Source organism: Chiloscyllium punctatum, chromosome 11 (assembly GCF_047496795.1).
Source record: "Chiloscyllium punctatum isolate Juve2018m chromosome 11, sChiPun1.3, whole genome shotgun sequence".
NCBI classification, from domain to species: Eukaryota; Metazoa; Chordata; class Chondrichthyes; order Orectolobiformes; family Hemiscylliidae; genus Chiloscyllium; species Chiloscyllium punctatum.
In genome coordinates, this window is record NC_092749.1 from 71961753 (window position 1) to 71989381 (window position 27629).

The 27629-nt window shown below is 39.6% G+C and overlaps 1 protein-coding gene across 1 annotated transcript in view; it reads left to right on the plus strand.

The window, feature by feature from the left end:
* LOC140483393 (chitin synthase chs-2-like) overlaps nt 1-19210 on the plus strand; it is a 54880-nt gene extending 35670 nt beyond the window's left edge. Inside the window, exons 12-19 of the mRNA XM_072581644.1 lie at nt 522-701; nt 4862-5213; nt 8125-8168; nt 11181-11245; nt 12849-12959; nt 13526-13743; nt 16558-16639; nt 18624-19210. Of these exons, the coding sequence (XP_072437745.1) occupies nt 522-701; nt 4862-5213; nt 8125-8168; nt 11181-11245; nt 12849-12959; nt 13526-13743; nt 16558-16639; nt 18624-18644 (1073 nt within the window). The 3' untranslated portion in view covers nt 18645-19210. The remainder of the gene's footprint in view (nt 1-521; nt 702-4861; nt 5214-8124; nt 8169-11180; nt 11246-12848; nt 12960-13525; nt 13744-16557; nt 16640-18623) is intronic.
* The last annotated feature ends 8419 nt before the right edge of the window (nt 19211-27629 follow it).

The following is a 27629-nucleotide window of genomic DNA, read 5'->3' on the forward strand; positions in this document are numbered from 1 at the left end:
TATCTCAACTTCTTTGGAGGTGCAGTGAAACCGTTGTTTATTTTGAAATTATGGTGATTGAGCAGGAGCAATTTTGAACATATGCTTGATTGTGGTCTATCAAGTAGGTCTTGAAGAGGTTATTGTTGTATAGTTCCTGATAGTCCTAATGAATTATGCTTAGCAAGTGAAAGCAAAGTGTACCTATTGCTATCATGCAATAAATTACCTTGTTATGTAAGGCAAGTGCCTCTTTGTTTACTTTCATCAGTGGTCTGTCCTCTACCACTGGTACTTAGACAGTCTCTGGACTCAGCATGGAAAAAGGAAAACTGGTGACTCAAACCAGAATATGACTGTCATGTGTTGTGATAAAAAAATATAAATGCCTCCAAATATGTTTTCTTAAATATTGATTAATTTTAATTATATATAAGGTTATTGACAGAAAACTTATAGGATAATTTTGTTTTATCCAATCTTAATAATACAAAGTTCTTCTTAATTCAAGATGGTGACTTTTTGTATACAACAATTTACAGGAGCATTTACCTTTGTGTTTAACTGGAATGGAAATGTTGCTCTGGCTCTTGGAGTTGTGCCTCCTGCCATCTACATACTGATCTGTTACAAAGTCAAATCAGATACCCAGATCATAATTGCTGCTGTGATGAGCATCTTCTATGCTTTTCTAATGATTGCAACAATAATGTCTATTATTGGTGAGTATTTCATGACCTACGTTTTGGCAAATAAAATGATATTTACAAGAACCAATAGTTTTGATGCAAACCTTTGAAATTAATCATCTTAAAACATTGTAATATTGATTTCCTTTTATATTAATTAATCATTGTCAATATGAATTACCAACTTAAAGATACAGAGTGACATTCAAAGCATTTTTCCCTTGTCAGATTAGAAAATGAAATGTAATGTAAAAATGCAATGCATAGTATTGAAGAACAAAGAAACAGAGAGAGGTCACTGAGCCCTTGAAAATATTCCAACATTCAGTTAGATCATGGCTAATATCAAAATATTTTTCATCTTAACGGCATTCAGTTCTCTTGGTTCCACATTCTTGTGATTTATTAATAGTGGTCCAAATATCTTTTTTCCTCTTCTAAGCAATTAAGTAGTTTTTGGACCATCATAAATCAACAACCTATTAAGAGCCTTACTTTTTTGTGCATTACCACCTATTTTATTTATTATACAGACCCACTTCCAAGTTTATAACAGAAACTCCCAATGGAAGGTTTAGTGCAATTAGCTTGATTCCCAGGAATTTTACACTTTGAATTTCACCTAAGGAGTTAAAATTATAGTTAGATATAGATTACTTCCAGTGTGGAAACAGGCTCTTTGGCCCAACAAGTCCACACCGACCCGCCAAAGCGCAACCCACCCAGACCCATTCCCCTACATTTACCCCTTCAACTAACACTATGGGCAATTTAGCATGGCCAATTCACCCAACCTGCACATTTTTGGACTGTGGGAGGAAACCCACGCAGACACATGGAGAATGTGCAAACTCCACACAGTCAGTCGCCTGAGGCGGGAATTGAACCTAGGTCTCTGGCACTGTGATGCAGCAGTGGTAACCACTGTGCCACCATGCTGCTTATATTTAGTAACCTTAATAAATTACTGTCTCATTACAGAACAACTGATGGTAATTTATATATAAATATATGTATGTACATATTTATGTTAGAACACAAACTCATATACAAAAAGAGTACTTTTATTCAGCAAAATTAAAATAGTCAACTTTATTGCATGAAATGAAACAGCAGCATTAAAATGGATGCTGTAGGAAAGGGTCCAGCAATGGAGTTATGGCTGCTGAAAACCTGGTTTTTGTGCTGTTCTCAGAATTATATTACAGCTGAGCTGTCGAGGAATCAATCTTAGTGTTTAACTGTGCCAGCTGGTCCCATTTCCATTTGGCTGTTAAACTTTACAGACGTCTCTGATGTTCATGTACATCTACTTAGCATCCTTTTGTACTTTCCATTCGGGGTCACGTGCAGTGGCTGGAATAACCACAAAGAAGTTTGAATGTAGTTCTTTAGCCATTGATCAGGGGCAAAAGGATTAATGCTCTTTTGTGTTCCAGTATTGCACTTTTTAAAAAATGTTATTTGAATGTAGGGAAGAGGATAATGTTCACATATAATCCAAACATGAATGTTGATAGTAAATCAGAGATTTCCAATATTAGTCTTTCTTTTAATTTCATGGGCCGAATCTTCTGGTCTCTGGACTGCTGCAGGACAGGTGTTTGGCTGAGTTGTGCATTGGTCCCTGTAGAAGTTTTATTATGTTGCAGTCTGTGAGAATTGTTTGGGGAATTTCAGCTTTGAATGGGCATTTACTTTGCCCCATGGTATTCGTGCAACTGTTTCTGATTCTGAACTGGAGACAGAGATTTTGGGCTGTTCTAATATGCTTATCTGGATAGCCATCCAGAAAATATAAGACAAATTAAATCCAACTTGACCTGAATATACCCTCCTTGAGAAATCCCCAAACCCTGACTACCTCTCAAACCTGACTACCTTCCTGTCATGACCCGACCTTCTGGACCTATCCTGGCTAACTCCTTAAACTTTCAATGACACCAGATAACTAGATGAGAATTGTGGAGTACTTCGAAATGTAGGGCTGAGTCAGCTCAACTTTGTCAAGGGGAGCAAAAACAGAAGTGGTTGGAAAAGCTCAGGATGTCCGGCAACATCTGTGAATAGAAATCAGGGTTAATGTTTTGGGTCCGGTGACCCATCCTCAAAGGAAGGGTCATCAGACCAGAAACATTCACCCTGATTTCCCTGTGCAGATGCGGCTAGACCTGCTGAGCTTTTCCAGCAACTTTTGTTTTTGTTTCTGATTTACAGCATCTGCAGACCTGTCAGTTTTATCAAGGGGAGGTCGTGCTTGACAAATCTGTTAGAATTCTTTGAGGAGGTAATGACCAAGTTAAACAAAGGTAAAGAAAGTATTTAGCATACTTACCGTCATTGCTCAGACCTTTGAGTATAGGAGTTGGGACCTAATGTTGATGTTGTACAGGATGTTGGTGAGGCCTTTTCAGGAGTACTGTGTCTAATTCTGGTCTCCCTGTTATAGGAAGGATATGATTAAGCTGGAGAGGGTTCAGAAGAGATTTACCAGGGTGTTGCTGGGAATGGAGGGTTTGAATTATAAGAAGAGACTGGATAAGATATGGCCTTTTTTACTGGAGTGTAGGAGGTTGAGAGGGTACCATTTAGAGGTTTATGAAATAATGAGGGGTATAGATAAAGTGAATGACAATCGACTACAGTCACTATGTTTAAAAGACATTTACGTGAGTGCACGAATAAGAAATATTTGAAGGGATATGGGCCAAGCACTGGAATAATTTAGTTTGGGATTTTGGTCAGCATGGACTGTTTGGCCTTCACAGTCTATTTCCGTGCTTTATAACTCTATGACTCTATATATCCTCTAAACATTCAAACCACCAGGAATGCAATTTTTTGTGCTAATACCATTTTTAAAACACGTTGACAATTACCTACGCTCTGCTATCCTCCTATGTCTTTATTTGAGGGTGTAACCATATAGGTATTTAATTACCAGACCAATGGGTGTGACTGTTAAAATTATTATCCTAAATGTCAAGGGACCTTTCAATTAAGAAGAACAAAGTATTCACTATATTTAGAAAGGAGACTGTACAGGTGTCATTGCAGCAAGGGCACCATTGAATGACAAAGATAAAATCTTGGGGAAGACATTAAACTCACATCAGCCCATTTCATGTTTGCAAATATATTTGTAATTTAAAAAATTGTTAGTGTTAGGAGAGAGGCTAAGACTTCAAAAAAGGTACAGCACAGAAATTGTCTGGGGTCTTGCAGATGACATGCTTCATGTGCAGAGCCAGGATGAGCTGAGGGTTTCTGTTTCGACCATCGAACTGCGCAGTGAATTCCAGACACCCACTACCCTTGAAGAAAAAGGATTTTTTCATGTTCCCTCAAATTCTTCTACCTCCTTTAGGCCACTTTAACTCCTCCCTCCATCCACTCTCCCTATTATCTTCTGCTCCCTCTCTCACAGTTCACTCTCCCTCTCCTCCATATATTTTATCCCACGCTCATTCACTTCACCCCTCCCCGTTCATTCAATCCCCTCCTCTGTTCAGTCAACACCCCCACTCTCCTCTCCCCTTTGATTCTTTCCCTTCCCTACTTCTCTATATCCCTTCCCCATCCAGTTCCCCCTCTACCTCTCCACTTTCACCTTTCACCTCATAAATTTCTCCTCCACACTTTTTCACATCCCCATTCTTTTTTCCCTACACCATGCTCCATTCTAACTATTCCCCCTCTCGACTCTACCCCTTCCCCATTTTACTTCCCGCCCCACTGCCCCTTCTCCCTTAACCCCCTATCCTCTAGCAGCTGCTACACACACAGTTTCAATTCACCTTTGACACATTTTGTTAAAAGCTGAGCTATAAGTGGACAAATGGTGCATCGCCCTAAAACAGCATTAGAATGTTAAACATGCAAAGAGGGAACCCATATTGATTGTTGAACTCTGATTGGCAAATTCAAGTATAAAATGAATGAAACAATGCCACAGCAGTGATTCCTGAACTAAACAAGGGCTTTCATGTGAAAGTAAAGTCATTCCCATTCACACTTACATGCTACATGGAGGTGGATCTGTCATAGGCTCTTTCAAATTTTTAATCAACTTGTTATGATCCCACTCTGTGGTCATTATATCCTAAGGTGGGACCTGACCCAGCCCTCCAGGGAACATGCTACAAGACTCAGAGCTTTTTGCATTGATGCTAACATTATGTTATCTTTTTTAGGTGAAATGTTGAAAGAAAACACCTTTATTACTCCAACAGGCTTATTCTTTATCTCGATGATGATCCTTTACTTCTCAACAGCAATGCTGCATCCCCAAGAATTCCCTCTTGTATTTTACGGATTGTTGTACATCATCTGTATCCCCAGTGGATACTTGTTGCTGCCAATTTACTCCATGGTAAACATGAATAATGTTTCATGGGGCACACGTGAAACAGTTACTCCAAAAATACAGGACAAAAATAAAACTAAGCAGGTTCTGCGATATGAAAAGAAATGCAAATGCATCTGTTGGGATATTGAATTTGTAGTCAAAGAGGATAAAAAGGAATTAATTCACCATGCAGACAGGTAAGTTTCTTTTAAAGTAACTTACAATAAGCTGTCGTTGTGCAAATTAACAGTACCATCTCCTTGTGCCTAGTGTTGGTTTGTATTTCTTTGTTTTGAACTATAGGTTAGTTATTAATTATTGATTGATTTATTTTCTTTGGATTAAATTGGTCTCTCAAATTGTCCCTTACAAGCTCAAAAGAATGGATGATATTAAGTCCCTGCTCTTCAAGAGAACTCAGGCTTTATAACAAGGCTCTGTATCAAATTCTCACTCACCTACGCTTCTCTGACTGGTTGGACTTTCAGGTTTAGCTGGGCTTGATTTGTTAGGTGCTTCCCAGATACTGAAAATTATGACATGAAGCTGAAATCCTAATTTCTGCTGCTAGGGGCAATGGAATTTCTTTTGTTTGGTTTTCAGAGAGTGAGGCTGATATTCTGATTCTTCAGTGGGATTATATTCTTCCAGGGATGTTTTTGGATGGAAAGACGAACAAGAGAGAAAGCTTTGTTTCTACAGTGAGATTCTGACTGCTTATTCCAGTTTTAAGCATTAAAAGGTTTAATTACACATTTTCCCATGAATTAAGATGACAAATACAAAATATTTCAGTATTTACAAAGGCAAAATTCTTTCTGATATTGTTCTATTTAATATTCAGTTCAGGGGTACTCATAAGTGCCTCAAAACATCTGAAACGTGATATTCCTTCCCATTGCCAACATCAGTCTTTTCACCACATTTAGGAATGCAGAGCTCAATTTTAACCCATTAAAATCCATCCCTTGTACAGCATCAAAATTGGGGATTGGTCCTACTTTTCCATTCTACTTTTGTTGTGCTCTTGAGAGTTCTGGGTGTATCTTTGGAATGTTTTGTTCCTGGAGACATGATGTCCTTTGATCTTTTTAATTAGAACATCACATTTGATTCTAAAGATTGATATGCTTAACTTATAGCTTTTACTGTCTGGGTGGAATCTTACCAGGCACTGAAAGACGTGGGCTATAGTGAGATGTGTGGTAGATCACTAAGATGATTAGTGAGCCCCATCTCAATGTCAAAATCATTACGTTGCATTTTGCTCATTACTTTTCTCAAGCACCTTGAAGAGACGAGTTCCCAGTTGATGCTCATAATTGTTTATTAAATGTCTCATTAACAGTCCAACTCACTGCAGCTGCAAACTTACCAAACTCACCAAAGAAACCAACCATCCACAAGGAAACAAGACTGTTTCTTAGTCAGTTCATTTTGCTTGCTGTCATAGCACTCACTCACTACATTGCCTTATCTTACCTTTTTGCACTTTGCATCCAGAGGTGCGAGGGTCTTACTACTTTTGTCCTGTCTTGATATTTAGTGCACACACAACCAGCTTGACTCTTTCTGCCCTTTTGGGGGCTGCTTTCTTTCTAGAATGAGACAGATGCATGTACTAAGACAAATTAAAATGGGTGGTACAACTGTCATTGTTGGTGTATGTGGAGATGTATCCCTAGCAAATGAGTAGGCAGAGCAGAGGGCATGCAGGCTTAGTAGTTTCAGGGGTTTGGGTGGGTGACAGTGAGTGAGGAAAGATGTTGCTAGCAATAATGAGAGTGTTGGAGCATGAGCCTTATTGGGAGGTGGACCAGTAACTCAGTGGTTAGCACTGCTGCCTCACAGTGCAGGGACCTGGGTTCAATTCCAGCCTCAGGCAACTATCTGTGTGGAGTTTGCACATTCTCCCGTGTCTGTGTGGGTTTCCTGCCAGTGCTCCAGTCTCCTCCCACAATCCAAAGATGCACAGGTTAGGTGAATTGGCCTTGCTAAGTTGCCCATAGTATTCAGGGATGTGTAGGTTAGGTGCATTAGTCAGGAGTAAATGTAAAGTAATAGGGGAAGGAGAAAGGTTACTCTTCAGAGGGTTGGCGTGGCCTTGTTGGGTCAAATGGCTTTTTTTGATACTGTAGAGATTCTGTGATAACAGTAGTAAAGAGAGTGTAAAGTTTCAGAAGGAAGATGGTTGCACGTATGCTGACAGAGTGGAGAAGTGCATTTACCTTCTTCCTACAGTACTGGATGTTCCTTCAGACCAGCTGAGACTGTTGTAACCTGGATGGCGAGATGAGGTATCAGTATAATGGCTTCCACTACTGGTCCTGTGTGGTTGATAAAGTTCCACCTTTGCATCACCCCATAGAGTGAGGCATGGGTTTCTGCCATTTTGGCCATATCCAGGGCAAATGTCAGGAACCACACAGGGCTGTTCTAAACTGCCAGTGCTTGTCCAGGAGTACATGAGCTTTTAAATATGATGCCAGTGCCAGGAATTCCGGTCAATTCCAGGATCTCCTGTGAGTAGGTTGCAGCAGGAATGGAACGTGGTAAGATGGGGTGGAAATCATATCATAAAAGAATCATAGAATCCCTGCAGTGTGGAAACAGGTCATTTGGCCAAACAAGTTCACACTGACCCTCTGAAGAGTAACCCCCCCCGCAGACCCATTGCTGTATGTTTACCGCTGACTAATGCTCACAACCCTGAACACTATTGGCAATTTAGCATGGCCATCTTTGGATTGTGGAAAGAAACCAGAGCTCCCAGAGGAAACCCACACAGACACGGGGAGAATGTGCAAACTCCACACAGACAGTTGCCCGAGGTTGGAATCAAATCCAGGTTCCTGGCGCTGTGAGGCAGTAGTGCTAACCGCTAAGCCACCAAGCCACCCCGATGATATTCAGCCATAAGGGCTGAATTGTCAAATAAAGTAGCGAGTTTGGTAGGATATGACAATAAACTACATGGCCTTGAGGCAAAAATTACTCCACCAAACTCAACCTAACATGCACTTGACAAAAAAAATCTAAGATTCAGCCCCATACACTTTATGTTTGAACGTTTTCAATTTAAAAAAAAATTGTTTTTCTTTCTTTCAGTATCATTGAAGAAGAAGAAATAATTGAATTGAGTATTGAAGATAGTGAGTATTAATATCCTTTTTCTTTGGTAGTGTTTTCCAGAAATATATTGCCAATATAATTGTATTTGATATTAGTATTGCAGGACTTTCTTTAGACTTGAGCTATTTTTTTCAGATTTTCTGCTCCTTTTGTAAACACAGAATCATGGCACTTTACTGTTGCAGCCATGGCACATACCTTTCCTTACTGTAGTCAAGTATCTTTCTGATCCGTCAGCCAAGATATTCAGTGGCTGCAGGCCATCTGACCACATCACTTACAGAATTCATTCTACATTTACCCCGTGTTCACATGCATACCTGTGAAGCATGTCAGAGCAGCAATTTGCCATTCAGCGCCCTCAGTCCTCCCAGCCATTCAATTGGCTGAGAGCTGATCCATATCTTAGCTTGATTTAACTACCATGGTTTGATCTTCTAAAACCTTTAGCCAATCAGGATCTCTCAAACTTAGTTTTTGCATTTTCAATTGATCTAGCTTCAAATGCTTCTTGAGAGGGAGAGACAGCAAGAGAGAGTGAGAGATTTCTGCTACTTTCATGTAAAAACTCATTTTCTGACATCCAGAATGGTTTAGCTAATTTGTAAAATTATATCCTTTGTTCAGGGCTCCTTTTCTAGGAGGAGAGGAGACAAGGTAAAAACAATGACTGCAGATGCTGGAAACCAGATTCTGAATTAGTGGTGCTGGAAGAGCACAGCAGTTCAGGCAGCATCCAAGTAGCTTCGAAATTGACGTTTCGGGCAAAAGCCCTTCATCAGGAATAAAGGCAGTGAGCCTGAAGCGTGGAGAGATAAGCTAGAGGAGGGTGGGGGTGGGGAGAAAGTAGCATAGAGTACAATGGGTGAGTGGGGGAGGGGATGAAGGTGATAGGTCAAGGAGGAGAGAGTGGAGTGGATAGGAGGAAAAGAAGATAGGCAGGTAGGACAAGTCCGGACAAGTTATGGGGACAGTTACTGAGTTGGAAGTTTAGAACTAGGGTGAGGTGGGGGAAGGGGAAATGAGGAAACTGTTGAAGTCCACATTGATGCCCTGGGGTTGAAGTGTTCTGAGGCGGAAGATGAGGCATTCTTCCTCCAGGCGTCTGGTGGTGAGGGAGCAGCGGTGAAGGAGGCCCAGGACCTCCATGTCCTCGGCAGAGTGGGAGGGGGAGTTGAAATGTTGGTCTACGGGGCGGTGTGGTTGATTGGTGCGGGTGTCCTGGAGATGTTCCCTAAAGCGCTCAATGTAGAGGAGACCGCATCGGGAGCAACGGATACAATAAATGATATTAATGGATGTGCAAGTAAAACTTTGATGGATGTGGAAGGCTCCTTTAGGGCCTTGGATAGAGGTGAGAGAGGAGGTGTGGGCGCAGGTTTTACAGTTCCTACGGTGGCAGGGGAAAGTGCCAGGATTGGAGGGTGGGTTGTTTGGGGGCGTGGACCTGACCAGGTAGTCGCGGAGGGAACGGTCTTTGCGGAAGGTGGAAAGGGGTAGGGAGGGAAATATATCCCTGGTAGTGGGGTCCACTTTGGAGGTGGCGGAAACGTCGGCGGATGATTTGGTTTATGTGAAGGTTGGTAGGGTGGAAGGTGAGCACCAGGGGCGTTCTGTCCTTGTTACGGTTGGAGGGGTGGGGTCTGAGGGCGGAGGTGCGGGATGTAGACGAGATGCGTTGGAGGGCATCTCGTTTCCCTTCCCTTCAATTTCCCTTCCACCACGTGGGAAGGGAAATTGCGGTCTCTAAAGAAGGAGGCCATCTGGTGTGTTCTGTGGTGGAACTGGTCCTCCTGGGATCAGATCTGGTGGAGACAGAGGAATTGGGAATATGGGATGGCATTTTTGCAAGAGGTAGGGTGGGAAGAGGTGTAATCCAGGTAGCTGTGGGAGTCGGTGGGTTTGTAAAAAATGTCAGTGTCAAGTCGGTCGGCATTAATGGAGATGGAGAAGTCCAGGAAGGGGAGGGAGGTGTCAGAGATGGTCCAGGTAAATTTAAGGTCAGGGTGGAATGTGTTGGTGAAGTTGATGAATTGCTCAACATCCTCGCGAAGTTAGTTTGACTGACTGGGATCAAGGCACTCCATCTGTTCATTTTAGCATAAAACACAAAAATTCTGGAAATACACATTTAAAATCTTTCAGAAAGAAACTCAGTTACTGGTCTTTCTGATCAGAATAGAAGTTTGCAATTTGAATGGACATTTTAGTAAGATTGAAAAAAATAAACAAAATTAAAGGAGAGGGGATAGAACCGCAGATACAGGTGGAGCTTTATGTGTGTTAGTGGGTAGTTAATGGAAATGCAAACTGTTTTTAAAGAGCAGTTACAGATAAAATACATCAGAAGTGAGGCCACACAATGATGCTGGGTAAGAGACCACCTAATTTGTTGATAAAAACAGAAAGAACTGCAGATGCTGAAAATCAGACACAGAAATAGAAATTGTTGAAAAAGCACAGCAGGTCTGGCAGCAACTGTTGAGAGAAATCAGAGATAATGTTTTGAGTCAAGTGATCCTTCCTCAGAACTAGTCACTCAAATCAAAATGTTAACTTTGATTTCTCGCCACAATTTGTTGATCTATCAGTCTAACGCTTATGTTATTTTCGAGATTTCTAGGCTGCAAAGTGATACTGGGAGAATAAAAGATACCTGGATTAACTGTAAAATATGCTTGGTGGTTCCACTGGGTCAACAATTTGTGGTTTTTGAACCCCAATTCAGCCTGACTCCATTGCAGCATTGAGGGTGTGCTATATATTCTGGGATAGCACCGTTAAACTAAAGACTCCATTGCCCCTTTCAAGTTAATATGAAAGATCTTATGAGACTATTCACGATAAAACAGGGAGTCCTTGCTGCTGTAATCACTTTTAATCACCTTCGATTAAGATCTGATTATTTCACTACTTATTCCATTTTTGTTGATAAGACTTTGTTATGCATATATTGACAACTGTTTCTCTGTTCAATACAACCATTCAAAAAACTGTGTTTTGTTTCTCTTTCTTGTGTTTCCATTGTATAGAGTGGATAAGCAATTTGCAAGAGCAGTCATTCCATATGATGCTTGTTGTAGAAGAACTTGATGAAGTGAGTTGCTTTGAATGACATTTGTCATTATTTCCTTGTGTATTCATCTCAATGAGTCGTATGAACTCCATTCTGTTTCATGCAGTTACTAACCTCTAATGTACTGTAATATAGACATTTGGAACAAAATTTCCCAAGCGAGTTTTGAGAAGATTTGTAATTCAGGTTGAGGTTCTTGTGCATAATTGCCCAAATTCTGCAGTCTAAAGCTCATCGGAGTTTTGACATACAACAAAAGATGTGCAAAGAGATGCTGGGGAAAGTCATGATGCATGGCCCTATGTGAAAATGGACTAGGAAATTTCAACCTGCAATGGATAATTTCCATGCACTTCAGAATTCATCTGTGAACTGAAGAGTTGTAATGTGAATCCTCACCCAGGAAATACTACACAAAAAAAAGTCCAACTGCTAGGGAACTACAAAACTAACCCCACAATCAGCAATACTCACCTCTGACTACCTCCCTGACCGTCCTGACTACCATCTGACACCACCCTCTCACTGACTACCCCTTTCAGTTCAGATATCACCCACCCACAAATACCTCTTGAAACTCCCAGAACCGCTTGACACTCTGGTTACCTCCTGATTTTCTGATTATCTTCCTCACTCCAACTGACTATCCACTGAATCTGTGACTACCACAAATATCCCTTACCAATCGAATACTTACAGTTTTGACTATCATCCCACCAAGCTGCTTCACATGGAGGTGTGTATGGGCCTTGGCTAGTGAGGAGGGAAGAAGAAAATGGGTAGGTGTTACACCTTCTGCGATTGCATGGGAATGTGCTATGGTGTTTTGAGGGCTGGTGAGTGTGGAGAAAGACTGGACCAAGGTGTTCCCAGAGGGAATAGTCCTTGTGGGAATGCTGAATTGGGAGGGGAGGACAATATGTGTCTAGGAATGGCATTCTGCTCGAGGTTGTGGAAATGGGGGCTCAGATCATTTGGATGTGGATGCTGGCAGATTGGTAAGTGAGGATCAGGGGTTAGAAGCAAAGGGGTGAGGGCCAAAGTGTGGGAGATGAATCAGGCACAATTGAGGGTCCTGTTAAACATGAAGGAAATCTCAGTTGAGGAAGAAGGTGGACATTTTGGAGACCCCTTTGTAGAAAGAATTATCATCAGAACAGATGCGATGGAGATGGAGAAACTGGGAGAAAGGAATAGAGTCTTTATAGGACACAGAGTGTGAGGACGTATAGTCAAGGTAACCATGGGAGTGTTTGCATTTGTAGTGGATGTTGGTGGCCAGCCTATCACCAGAAATGGAAAGAAATGTTAAGAATGGAAACAGAGGAGTCAGAGATGGACCAAGTGAAGGTGAGAGTGGGGTGGTAATTGGAAGCGAAATAGATAAATTTCTCCAATTCCAGAAGATAGAGGGAAGCACCACTGATGATGTCATCGATGTACTGGAGAAAAAGTTGAGGTGGAGACCGGAGTAGGACTGGAACAAAAAATGTTTCATGTACCCCACAAAGAGACAGGCATAACAATTCAAGTGGAGCAGGTATGCAACTATGGTAGTGTCTCCTCAGAAGAGCTGGGCCAGTATTTTTATTGACCTTATTGTTCTTATATTTCTTATATGCAGGAAGAAATCCCATTCTGGAACGACCTCATTGAATTGTACCTTAAACCAATTGAAGAAGATAAAGTAAAACAGGCAGAGATAGCAAAGGAACTGAAATCTCTCAGAAACAAGGTAAGTACAATTTACAAGTGGTTGTTCTGACTCTGATCACTTGTTCAATCCCAGAGGGGAAAACAGTGCTGCATTATTTTTGGTTGTTGGAGGACAAAACAATGGAGGTACATAAGGCACTGAAAAAGTTAGTCAGCCTCATGCTTCTAACATGGTTTACCAACCTATCTCCCGATTTGTTCAATTTTCTGAACATAACAGACCAGCTGTAATTTCTACTCTTGCTTGGTACTAAATGCCTCCTCATTGAAAGAATGCAAAATGTATATGATAATGGACTAAAGGGTAAATTTTGTGTTGGTTTATTTGCAGTCAAATTTCACTTAGTAAGACAGAGAATTGGAGAATCACTTTGAGTGTTGGTTAGCACACCCAGTCGGTACAGTTCCGCTTTTTCCAATGATTAAAATAAATCAGGAACTCCTATTGTACAGCTGCACTCATTAATCAGGCTGATTTTTGTTAATACATGTACAAGTCTACAAGAATCATACTGCAGATGTATATTGCACTTGGGTAGCATTTATAATGTTGTCATTATGAATAAACCTTTACATTCTTTGCAGGCTACTTTTCTCTTCTTCATTATTAATACTCTGTGGATTGTTTCAACGTTTTTTCTGCAAGCAATTGGTTCAGAGATACACATCAAGATCCCCAAAATCCTTCCAAATGGTACTTTTTCAAAAAGTGAAATTCTAACCATCGAACCACTCAGTTTTATGTTCTTGGTATCGTTTGCTGGGCTGTTGGGAATTCAGTTCCTCACCATGTTGTACCACAGGTATTAATTCAAATATATTTTGTTTTCTAAATAATTAGGTCCAGGGTCACATTCTTGGATTGGTTGCTCTGGTTTGGGAGCAATCCTGGCTCTGCAACCCCAACTTTTAAAAATAGCTGCCCACACTTGCCATGTTTGATCCCATGTACTACCCTATACTCGACCACTCATCCCAATGGCCTCTTTTACGCCTACCACTCTAATCATCTCAATAACTCATTATAGCCCTTGTGCCAACATATGCTAACTCATGTACCCTCACCCTGCCCTCCATAACAATTCATCTAGTATCCATCATGGGCACACCTCAGGAGTCATGCTAATAGACGGTGGTACAGTGGGCAGCACAGTGGCACAGTGGTTAGCACTGCTGCCTCACAGCGTCAGAGACCCGGCTTCAATTCCCACCTCAGGCGACTGACTATGTGGAGTTTGCACATTCTCCCTGTGTCAGCATGGGTGTGCTCCGGTTTCCTCCCGCAGTCCAAAAATATGCAGGTTAGGTGAATTGGCCATGCTAAATTGCCCGTAGTGTTAGGTAAAGGGGTAAATGTAGGGGAGTGGGTATGGGTGGGTTGCGCTTCGACGGCTGAGTGTGGACTTATTGGGCTGAAGGGCCTGTTTTCACACTGTAAGTAATCTAATCTAAATATTCACAGATGATTTTCTTTTGAAAAACAAACAATTTGATCAAAACAAAAAAAGACTATTCAGTACATTGAAATTCTTTCAACTAATCCGTTAGGTAGACAAACGTTTCATTTAACTACTCAATCCCTTATGAAAGTATCCCGTAGATAAACAAATACTTCTATAATCAGTTGGAGCTTTCCTTCAAAATGCTAACTAGATAGGTACCCTATTGTGAAAATCATAGTTTGGGAATCAAAGAGCACAAATCCTATAATAGCTTTTGTTGACAGGAATGTTAAAATACTTAGCACAGTTTCTGTTTCAATTCACACATTTTTTTGTCAGTTCCTTGACAACTTTAACAGATTTGGCAGTCCCAAACATCATCCCAGTCATCCACAAAGTGGTGCAATGGGGTGTTGACAATGATATCAAGTAGCATTTGCTGTGCAATAACCTGCTCACTGAGAACGAGGTTTGGTTGCACTAGGGCCAATTAATTCCTCACAACTTGGTCTAAACATAGCCAAAAAAAGCAGACTTCCAGAGGTGAGGGGAGAGTGACTGCAAGGTTATATTTGACTGAATCTGGCACCGAGGAGCTCTTGCACATACCTGGCACAGAAGACAATAGTTGTGGTTGTTGGAGCTCAATTAACTCAGTCCCAGGGCATCACTATAAGCATTCCTCAAGGTTGTGTCCTCAGCCGAATCATCCTTAGCTGCTTCATCAATGTCCATCTTTCCATCATACGGTTAAAAGTGGGCATGTTCACTGATGATTACACAACGTTCAATATGATTCACACCTCTACCAATACTGAATCACCTCTTGTCCATATGGAGCAAGTCCTAGTCAAATTAGGAATAAACTGATAAATGGAAAATAACATTAGTGACAAACAAATGCCAGGCAATTACCATCTCCAAGAGAGAATCAAACCGCATCCCCTGCCACTCAATGGTATTACCATCACTAAAACCATCAATATCAACATCCTTGAGTTACCATTGACCACCCTTTTTAATACTCTGGCAATAAGAGTGGGTCAAGCACTAGGAATTCAATGGAAAGTAACTCACCTCCTTACTTTTCAAAGTGTTTCCATTCTCGACAGGGCATAAGTCAGGTGTTTGATGAACGTATTCCCACTTTCCTGAACCGGTTCTATTCCAAAAACACTCAAGAACCTTGACAGCACCCAGGAAAGGCAGTCTGTTTGATCAACACCCCACATACTGTCTTCAGTATTCATTCCTCTTACCACCAATGCATGACGGCAGCACTATGTACTAACTACAATACGGAGTGCAATAACTTACCAAGGCCCATTTGACAGCACCTTCTAAATACGTTACCGTTACCACCTAGAAGGACATCAGGCACATGGGAACACCATAATCTACAAGATCCTTTTTCCAAAACATACATTATCCTGACATGGAACAATACCACTGAGCCTTCGATGTCACTCAGTCAAAATCCTGGAACTCACTGCCAAACAGCACTGTGGGTGTTGTTACACTACAGTAACTGCTGCAGTTCAAGAAGGCAGATCACCCCCAACTTCGCCAGGACATTGAGGGATGGATTGTGTTGTTGGCCCAAGCAATGATACCCACATTCTATGAATGTGTTAGTAAAATGAGTTCAGGGACTTCTCAGATACCAGCATGTCGACATTTCACAGTCCCAAAGGGGGCCTTTTGCCTTACTTCCACTAAAAGGCAACTAACTCCCCCACCACCACCTGTCCATCTCCCTCAAAAAAGGCACCGTGGGATCAGATCCCAAGATGTGCCTTACCACATGAAAAGGGTACACTAACTATCCAAAAGGAATATATGTTCAACAGACCTGGCTGATCCCTGGTTTACTTGGTTTATTTGCCACACCCTGGATTCCATACTCCAAGACTCCAAAATCCTATTTTATTGAAGCCAGCTTGTCATTAAAATGGCTAGCCATTTTCAGAGACCACATATATATGATTTGTAGCCTATCCCAATCCCGCTCCCCATCCCCCACAAAATATGAGGGATGCTAGTTTCTGAAGTGCGACTTGGTTTTCCCTCTATCTTTTAGCATTTTCACCACAGCAGAGACACACCATTGTCTCAAAATTCTAGGCGTTAATGCAATGTTCTGGAAGTGGTAACAATTTATTAACTTCATTCTAGGATTACAACATTCATCCATTTTATTGCATATAAAGGAACGGAAATAAAACCTCAACAGAAAGTTGGAAAGTATCACCAAATGGTAAGACAAATAAATTTCGTTATGCATTTGCTGACAAGAATCAAATTTTCAGAAATATATTAAAATGTATCCAGTTTAATATTTGCACTTTGGTCACACTGCCCTTGTGTCATGCTTCAGCCATTATATTTTATCATTTCAAAGAAAATCAGCAAATGTCGAAGGTGTGAGGGGTTTCTAGAGAACCATGAGTCATACCTTTAAATCGTGCATCACCATGGCTTAATGCACAAAATGCTTTTTAATAATGAGATATTGTCCTTGCATTGTCAAGTATACAACCTTGCCAGAGGTTTTTGTGACACAGTGGTGGTGCACCTACTTCTGGGCCAAAAGGTTTGGGTTCAAGTTCCATCTGGCCCAGACATATGTCATAGTATGTCCCAGCAGGTTAAATAAAAGAACTACAACTTCTCTGATCCAGAAAGAGAAAATCTCCAACTGCAGAAGTGGACTTCTACAAGTGGTAAATTATTTGAAGAAATTTTTAAAATATGAAATTTTATTTTTTCTTCCTTTTTTAACTCAATACAATATTTTCTTAACTCTTTTTATATAATCTTTCTGATCATTGATTCAACTTTAATTTGCCATTTTTCCAATATGCCTCTGTTTCCTTTTTATTCCTTAAAACATTTGTGCTTCAGAACAGAGATTATTGGTTCCACCAAGATTAAAGATGCCTTCTTCTCAGCCCACTCTTTCAGTTACTTAGTCTTTTGAGCTAAAGGATGTTTTGTTCTGGAAAAACCTGAGCTGTTGTAAAATGTTATATTCTCAAATTCACCATGAAGAACTCACGTTTAGTGTTTAATTATAGATTTAGTTTATATTGTTCTACCTGGTCAGATAAGCATTTTATTTACATCTTCTAAAATAATACTTTCTTGATGATTGGATAGTAAATGGTTATCCCAGGAACAGGAACTTTTCTTGCCATAGCAAACTAATTATAAAATGTCTTTTGTCTTCATGGTGTTGTAGGACTGAGAGAGAGCAGTGGCATTTCATAAATCATTAGCGACTATTTGCATGCCAGAGCAGATTTTCTTCTGCAAGGTGACTGTCAAAGGAAGAGATAGTTTTCCTTAATTTCCTGTAAGTTAAAGATAGGACTAATCACACTCACCTATTACTGTGAAAATGCCACAGTAATGTCATGTTAGGGCTTGGTTAATTACAGAAATCTAGATGTTAGTGTCCAAGATGTATCTCATTATCTGTCTCTTTCTGCCTCACTCCGAAATTGCACAGAGAAATGTGCAGTTCCTGTACTTGCACTGTGAGTAAAAAGAAAGTTAGAGCTGGTCTGAATTGATGCACAGTGCCTGTTTTATCTCATTTAATGTCCAACAATTTATTAAAGTCTGGTTTAGCTGTCAGAGATTATTTTCATAGCATTCTCATTGTTAATTACTTACAATGAATTTCTCTGGCACTGAATAGCAACTGTTACAAATATGGAGTCTCATTCCATTCCATTTTAACTGCTATTGGCGTTTTAATACATGCAAGTTTCAATCTATTTTAACTTACTGTTCTATCCCTCATTTTTCTCTCCATTTCAATCCAAGCTTTATTTTCTTCCTCATCAGCATTTCTCTTTCTGTACCTGATTTGGCTAAGAACGTCACAAATGTATTTTAGTTTTGTATCCGAGTCCTTGCAGTGAACATCTCATAGTCCTGTAATTTAAATTATTAAGATGACACACAGTTGCTTATCTGTTCACTCAGGTCCCTGGTGCCCAGTTCCTATTGCTGCAAAGTTATAGCCTTGTGATCTTAGCAATTTACATAGTAAATTATTGTGAAAATTTAAAAAAAGACAAGTTTAACTAAAGGACACCCTGTTAGTTTCACTCCAACAGTAGATTTTGCTACAATGTATTTTGAGTTTTACTTTTAATCATGAATGCAATTTTGTATTCCAGGTACAAATACAGAATTAAAATTTAATATTATTTAATTTTCTCCTTTTCTAGTATAAAGATCATGAGGTTTGACAATATACAGAAGAAAAATAACTGGTGGTTGAGAAAAATCGAGCAACATCTCACCAGTGTCACAAATATATTACCATGAGTTTTATGTGTGAAACACAATTTGACAACTACTCAGGGACATCGCAGCGAAATCTGTGGCTCGTGTTACAAATAAGAAAAATATACAATGGGATAGTTATTTTCGAGTACATAAACAATAGCTGAGAAATTTGTTGGTATTAGATCCATTTTTAAAGAGGCATATAAGTGCCCTGTTCATCTCACTTCCTGTCTCACTCTTGACTGTGCTGACCAACTAGATTCATATCTAAACCAGCTATTCCTCATTTTTCCCTAAACTTGTGAGCTACCTTGAAGCCATGACTGGGATTCAGAACTCTCTATTTTTGGGAATAAGTACAATTGACTGGCTTAGATTTTGACTCGGGTACATGAGGCCATTTAGCAATTTTTGCATAGTTCTGCTACCACTTCCAGCTAGCACAAGCAATTTGTGCCGCACCAGGATGATAGCCTAATTTGTGAAGTATCCAATTATTAGCTTGTAAAATTAAATACATATTTCAAGAGAGGAAACCTTTTGGAAATCTGTTGATCTTTGTATTATCAGATTTAATTAATGCTCCCTACCTCTGAACTTAATTAAATGTGCAGAGAATGATTTTTATAACATAAATATCCCCACAAATTAGCTCAGACAACTCAGGGAAGAATAAATTCTGATCAGTCTCGAGATTGTAAATATTTACCAAGATACATGGCAATCCACTATTTAATGTACTTATGACAGTTACTAAATTGAAGAATTGGGAAGATAATTTTTTCCATGTTTCCAGATTGCAAAACTGCATCTATGTTTTTTATAAGAATTTTACAATTTTATTACACATTGACCACAAAGGAAATTTTTCTGAAGAAAGCATGCAGGGGTCCATATAAGTCTTCATTCATAGAAACTAAGAGCAGAAGTAGTCTATTCAACATTGAGCCTGCTGCAACATTCAAGATGAGGATGGCTGATCCTCGATCTCAATGTCATATTTCTGCTTTCTCCTAACACCTCTTGATGCCTTTAAAATTTATACATTTATGTATCTCTTTCCTGAATATGTTCAATAACTTGACTTCCACAGCCTTGTATGGTCAAGAATTTCAATGGTTCACTACTGTCCAAGTGAAGAAATCTTCCCTCATCTCAGTCCTGAATGATCTAGCCCATATCCTGAGATTGTGTCATTGGTTCTACACTGCACAACCTAGAAAAACATCATCTCTGCATCTAATTTTTCCAGACCTGTTAGTATTTTACATGTTTTAATCAGATTCCCTGTCATTCTTCTGAATTCTAGTGAAAACAGGCTTCTCATAGGGCTGTCCTGCTAACCCCAGTATCAGCCTCCACTGCTCTCCCTCTATGGCAAGTGCCTCCTTGCTTAAGTAGGGAGACCAAAACTGTTTTTAGTACTCTAGCTGTGGTTTCACCGAGGCTCGATATAACTACAGTGAGACATCCCCACTTCTGAACTAAAATCTTCTAGCAATGAAGACCAATATACCATTTTCCATTCTAATTGCTTGCTGCACTTTTTTATCTATTCCATTGACTGGTGTACTAGGACACACAGATCCCTTATACATCCATGCTTCTCAATATCACAATTTATTTTTCTATTTTCCATACTGGTGTATAACTGTATATTTAGCGGTATTGTACTGGATCTGCCCTGTGTTTGTCCACTCCCTCGAGTTGTCTCAATCATCTTGAAGCCTCATTGCATCCTCTTCACAGCTCAGAATCCCAACCAATTTGGGGTCATCAGCGAACGTCCTCCTGAACTGTTTCCCTTTCCGTTCATATGTGAGCCATATGTTCCATGCTGGATATCTGTTGAAGACAGGACTTTACATTAGACCTTAGATTTCTCTTATGCCAAATGATTTTATTCAAGTCTTAAAAGTGATCAAAATTTGCCTATAATCATGACTTTAAAAGTTATCAATAGGTATAAAAAGGGATTATACAGTATTGTATTTCTTTGTGTGTGCAATGTCTATGAACTGATGCATATAACTGGTCATATGCAAAAGGAAATTAAGATGATTTTGTATCCAAATACATGTGCACAAGACACACACTAGGTGCATCATACCAAGCATAAGAATTATTAATGTGCAATTAAGATGCTTCACAATTGATCATGAATTGATTAATATACGTATAATTTTGCACAAAATGGTCAATTGTTCCAGTTTCTTGTTTACAAAAATCTGGTAGATGCAAAATGTTACATGCAAATATAAATGTTAATTTATAAAACAATGAAATTACTTATTAAATGTATAACCTATCAAAAGACACCTATTACTTATTTACATTTAAACTGCAACTGTGATAAGTTTTTGTCTGTACTTTTCCCATTATAAAATGCAGTTGACTCTGTAGACATGCATGCTTGATTTACACAGTTAAGATTGAAACTTAGAACTGCCATATGTCAAACCTGCCTTTTTCACTCTGCAGAATTTTAAACCATTCAACATGTTTTGTTTTTTTGAATGCATAAATTTCCCAAGCCAAACAAAAAAAACATGCTATAATCACAAGATATTCTTGATGAACCTTTTCTAATGTTCCATGCACAGGCAAATGTCCATTGAATTTTAGCTGAGGATAAGCAGTACATTTTAGAAACAATGGATTTGATTTTATATAATATATATACTTTCTTGTGTTTATTTTTGAATTTTTGATTGATTTACTAAATCAGTTTCTAAATGGTCTGTGTTACACATTTTAAAATTAAACTGAACTTGTGTATAATTTATTCGGAAGCTCAACCAAGGGTGACCAGAGTCTACATAATGCTTTTTAATAACTGGTAACCTGGTTAATATGATCTTTAACTGAGCTGTCATTTTTGTTCCATATTTACTGATAGCAAATGACTACTATTTTAGGTGGATAGCCTGCACAAATAATTATATTCATAAATTTCCATTACTACATATAACAAAGTGAATGTTTAGCCAAATTTTTAAGATGCCAATCATTGATGTGTGATGCCTTTGCTGACTTAATAAACTAGTTAAATTTAATATTTCTATCTGATTAGTTTGAATAAAGATCAGTTTGAATAAAGAGTGTCTCAGTATTGTTGTAAATGTATACACAGTAATGTCAAGATTACAGATGTCTGCTATAGAAGGATTAAGTGTGATCTTATGAAAGCGTTTGCAACAAAAATGGTTGAGCATTAATGGCAACATGTAAGAAAATAATTAATGGCTCGCAGTAAAGACATTGAGGAAGAAGGATTCTTGGAAGGGAAGAAGCAAACCATAGTTGACCAGGGAAGTTGAGATAGAATCAGAATGAAAGTAAAAAACATGCAATGTGGCAAGGTGTGGCAAGCTAAAGGTTTGAAAAAGTTTTAAAACCAATGTAAGACAACCAAATAAATAATAAAGGGATAGAAAATAAGTTTGAAAAAAATTGCAAGTAATATCAAAATTGACAGCAAGAGCTTCTTTAAATATATATAAAAAAAGAAAGAAGTCAAAGTGAACATATGTTCCTGAGAAAACAAAGTTGAGGAACATTGGGGTTCTGTAAAGTGATCTCAGGTATGGAGGATCTATTTTATGAGAAGTTGAATAGATTAGACCTGTACTCATTGAAATTAGAAGAATAAGAGGATACCTTAATGAAATATAGAAGATTCTTAAGGGAATTGGCAGGCTGTATGTGCAAATGTTGTTTCCCTCTGTGAGAGAGTCGAGAATTAGAGGAGATAATGTCAGATTAAGGAGTTACTCATTTAAAACAGAGATAAGGTGGAATTTCCTCTTTCAAAGGGTAGTGAATCTGGAATTCTTTACTGCAGAAGGCTGTTGAGGTTGGATTGTTAAGTATATGCAAGGCTGAGATAGACAGATTTTTAATCAATAAGAGAATCAAAGTTTATGGAAAAACAGCAGGAAAGTGGATTTTTGGATTTTCAGGTTAGCCATGATCTCATTGAATTGCGGAACACACTCAATTGGCTGAATGGCCGATTTCTAGTCTGATGTCTTAGGGTCTTAAGTTGCACAAGCTCCAGGCGCTCAGCCTTTCTGCCATGCCCAAGAAGCCTGTGAGTTTTGCGAACATCTCACTTGCATTGTTCATGGCAGGTTCTTGTGCTGCCTCTCATAATTTTCAGCATCTCCCTTAATTTTGGAGGTTGCATGTAAGTTGCCCTTTACTGACAAGTTAATGGTTATTATGAATGTGTGTTAATTGATCAATCAATGTTGTTGACTCATTCGGTGGGTTTGAACATTGGACTTTAGAACTCGGAATGTCAGAAGTGAGATGTGGGTTCACTCACCTGCAGTTTCCATTCCAAAATCGTGGCATGAAGTACCACTCTGATGTCTACATTTTAGCTATGCATCAAAAGACCTCACTCTTTGCCATTGATCTTTCCACTGAGGGAAGCACACTTAGTAGATTTCTCTATTATGAGATATTTAAATGCTATCCTAGCATGCAACTCGATTACATTCACTGTCACTGTCTTAGTCACCAAAATTGGAAACTAATAAACTGGTTAGGGCCTATTATTTACCAAGATCCTTAGACAGCCTCTTCTAAACACATGAACACTTACATCTAGAAGGACAAGGGCAGCAGATACATGGCAACACCCACCACCTGCAAGCCACGCACCATGCCAACTTGGAAATATATCACCTTTTCTTCAGTGTCACTAGGTCAAAATCCTGGAATTGCCTCCCTAACAACATTGTGAGGCACATGTATAGCACATGGACTGCAGCAGTTCAAGAAGGGAGCTCACCACCATCACATTCTTAAAGGCAACTAGGGAAAAGCAATAAAAATGCCCACATACCACAAATTAATTTTTATAAAGTTTCATGTCATGATATCCCCCATCAAAGTCTCAAAGAGTGTCCCTATGTCTAACATAAAAGAGACATCTAATAATTGAGAATTCATTTCCTACCCCGTTTTTAAAGATTTCAGATCTTTAGATTAAGTGATCGGAATGTGAGAATGACAAAACATTGGTGTGTCTAACTGCCAGACTGGAAAGAACAGATAGTCTCACGGGGTGGAGGAGGGGAGAGAGGGTGACGGAGAATGTGACAAGGAAAGCTAAAAGAAAGGGAAAGAATGTGTTCACAGTTTGAAAGTGTTGAACTCAATATTGAGCCCAAAGGTTGTAAACTGCCTCGCTTGAAGATGAGATGTTGCTCCTCCAGTTTGTGCAGTGATTTGCTGCAGCATTGCAGCATGTCAAGGACAAACAAGTAGGCATGTAAGCAAGACACTGTTAAAATGATCGGCTATGGGAAGGTCAAGGTCATGCTTGTGCACATACCAGAGTTGTTCTGCAAAGCGGTCACCCAGTCTGTGTCTAGTTTCTCCAATCTTGCACTTTATCTGAACTATCAACATCCTTTCTCCCCCAGCACTCCAACATCTCCCCCTCCCTCCACTCCCCACTATTGCATAAATGCTGCCCCCTCCATGCTTCACTTCAGCTCTGATAAAGAGTCATCTAGACTCAAAACTTTAGCTTGCTTTCTCTTCGTGGATGCTGTCTGTGATTGTCAGCATTTTTTGTTTTCAGTTAATGTTTCTTTCTTAACATTAATAAGCCAGTTAATAACTTCTCCAACTTCTTTTTATTTTCATTGATCTCTTGCACCCTGTGTGGAATATCTTAATGTTCCTTAAACCACACCAAAAAAAATTACAAATTGACAGAAAAACTCTAGCCTTACCTCTCTGCCTTTATAGTTTTGCAGATGCTGACCTGTCGTTTTAACTGGAAACCTGAGTGAGGAACAAATGACAGCTTCTTCCTCAGGCCAAGCCTGTCATAAGCTCAATCTTGGGAAGGTGGAACCACAAACCACCAAGATCCTCAGCCATGAGAAGTAGCAGAACCTCACAGGATTCTACTCAGAAACATTATAATTCTGTTGACCTGGGCTTTCCGCTCTGTCTTTCTATCCCCATCCCCCAATCAGTTGGCTGCTGGAGATCCCTGACTGCAGCCACCTGTCTCCCACGTTTCATTTCTTTCCATCTACATAACCATTACCATTAGGTTCAAATGGACGTTGGAGCCTTTTAGTCCTCATCCTGGCCCTCAAATGAAAGGATCCTGCTTCACAATGAAATCTGGATAGTGTTCATTCCATTTGCTTTTCTTATGTTTCAAAACTATTTATGTGAAGTGTATTACCTATTCCTGGAAGCCACGAGGCCATGTGACTTTTAGGCAGTGATAGCAGGTCATTCCCTGAATTCAGCCTCCTTTCTCCCCAGCACTCCAACCATCACCCTCCCCCCTCCACTATTGCATAAAGGCTGCCCCCTGCACACTTCATTTCAACTCTGATAAAGAGTCATCTGGACTTGAAATGTTAGCTAGCTTGCATCCATGGATGCTGCCTGACCCGCTGTGGTCTCCAGCATTTTTTTTGTTTTCAGTTCAGATTCTAGCATCTGTAATAATTTGTTCCTCATGAAAAATTAACAATATGTTTGGTTTGAAACAACAGTATGAAGTAAAATCTCATCTTACAGGTGAGATAGGAAGGAACAGAAACTATTTGCAAGTCACTAGTTTCAGTCATATTAGAATTGCCAGTTCTCAAAAATGTCAACTCTCATACATGGAAATACAAATCAAACTTATCCAACATGTCTTACCTTCGATCCTTTAAGGTGTGGTACTATGTTAGAGAATGTATTCTACAAGTAGCCAATGCCCAATATATCTACCTTGTAATTTTATTATTCAGTACTGCATGCAGTTCTCCAAATGGGTTCTGATTAAGACTCCATGGTCATAGAATTCAGCAGCATTGTGGACTAGTGCTATGAAGACCTAATTGGAGCCACCTTCAGTTTTGTTAAGACTTGGTCTCCCAGTTAGAACAGGTACAGTTGGTGCCCTTTTAGTTGCATATTTAGAATGGACAGTTAGAAACGTGAGAACTAGAAGAACGTGTAAGCCTTTTGGTATCTCGAGTCTACTCCGCCATTCTATTGCCTCTACTCCTTTATCCTTCATTCCCTTTTCAAACAAAAAGTGGAGAGTATTCCATCACACTCCTGACATGCATCTTTAAGATGATGGACAGGTTTTGGGAGGTCAGGAGGTGAATTACTTGTCACAGGATTCCTAGCTTCTTTTGTGCTCTGTAACCACAGTATGAATATGTCTGATCCAATTTAGTTTCTGTTATTGACTGGCATCTGTGGGGCACAAATGTTATTTGCCACTTTTCAGTCCAAACCTAGATATTATCCTGAACATTGTGCAAACATCGGCAATCACCCCTGCTTCTGACCTTATGATGGAGGGAAGGTCATTATGAACCAACTGAAGTTGGTTGGGCCTAGGACACTACCCTGAGGAACATCCACAGAAATGTGCTGGAGCTGAGATGTAGAAACACAGGAAATTGGAGCAAAAGTAAATCATTCAGACCATTAAGCCTGCACCACTATTCAACCAGATCATGGCTGATCTTCTACCTTAAAGTTCCCATACTATCCTCATATCCCTTGATATCTTAAATACCTGGAAATCGCTGAATGGGAAAGTGGGTTTTAACTGGTACACACATCTAAAGATGCAGTGAAACAACATGTTTCAAAATGACTGTAATTCACACTAGAAGGGCAGTCATGCGATGAATGTGGTTCACAAGTGAGCAATTAGAATGGTTTAGAGAATTTAATTCTTGACAAGTGACTCAAAAACTGAACTTATTTTCATGGCAGAAAGAAATAGTGGAAGATGCGAGTGAAATTTAAGTTGAAAATCAGATGACAATGACAAAACCAAAGAAAAACTAGAGTTTGGAAGAAATGACAGTATCTGTCCTTTCCTTCCAAAATGCTGTGAACAAGACATGATTTGGTAAAAATATGCTGTCAGAGAATAACGCGAATTTCAAGGTGGGAATAGAGATGGTTCAGAAAAATAAACATTCTCATCATGAGCCCGGATGGGACTTAAAAATTCAAAACTTCCCTCGATTCATCAGGATGCATTCTGAATAGGACAAGACAAAAAAAAAGCTTTGGTAGATATCAGGTACAGAATGCTGCAGAAATCCTGCAGGAGGATGGAAAGTGCATGGAATATATCAAGTACTTCCAACCTAAATTTAAGGAGACTGAGTAAGAATGTTTGTAGACGAAACAAAAATTGACCACATGGTTAAGGAAGAGAACTGCAGAGTGCAGGAAAATATCAATGGACTGATCAGGTGGCCAAATAGAGCTTGAAACTAAATTTTGGGGAGCGGGGGGGGGGGGGGGGGGGAGTGGGAGGAGGTGGGGGAAATTCAGTTGTGTAGAAAGTTAGGAAATCAAAGGTAAAGGAGAAGTTAGGAATGCAGTTTAGTGATGGGGCTGATTGTTACCAAAAATAGCAGGAAGAGACTGCACTAAGGAATCATAAGACTATAGGGAAATTTGGGAATAATTGTAACATAACCTGCCAACTCATGTACTCAATACCCCATGCACAACGTAAAAGCATGCCAGATGTCTTCTTGACCACTCTATTGACCTGCATTGCCACTTTCAGGGTCTCTCTGTACATCAATTTTCCCCAGCGCTTTTCCATTTGCCATATAGTTTGCTCTAGAATTGGGGATATTCCAAAATGCATCACCTCACATTTGCCCAGATTGAACTACATCTGCTATTTCTCTGCTCAACTCTCCAATCTATATTCTGCTGCATTCTCTGACAGCAGCTTTGTTTCTGAATACACGAACCATTTAGAATGGAATGAATATATTAATAGTGTAAATTGAGACAAATGAGTATGATTTGATGGCAATTACTGAGACATGATTCCAGGTAGACCAAGGGTGCCCCTTCAAATGGGGCACCCTCAAAGGAGTCTTATTTCTATGAGATAGATTGACCATGCAATCTGCATT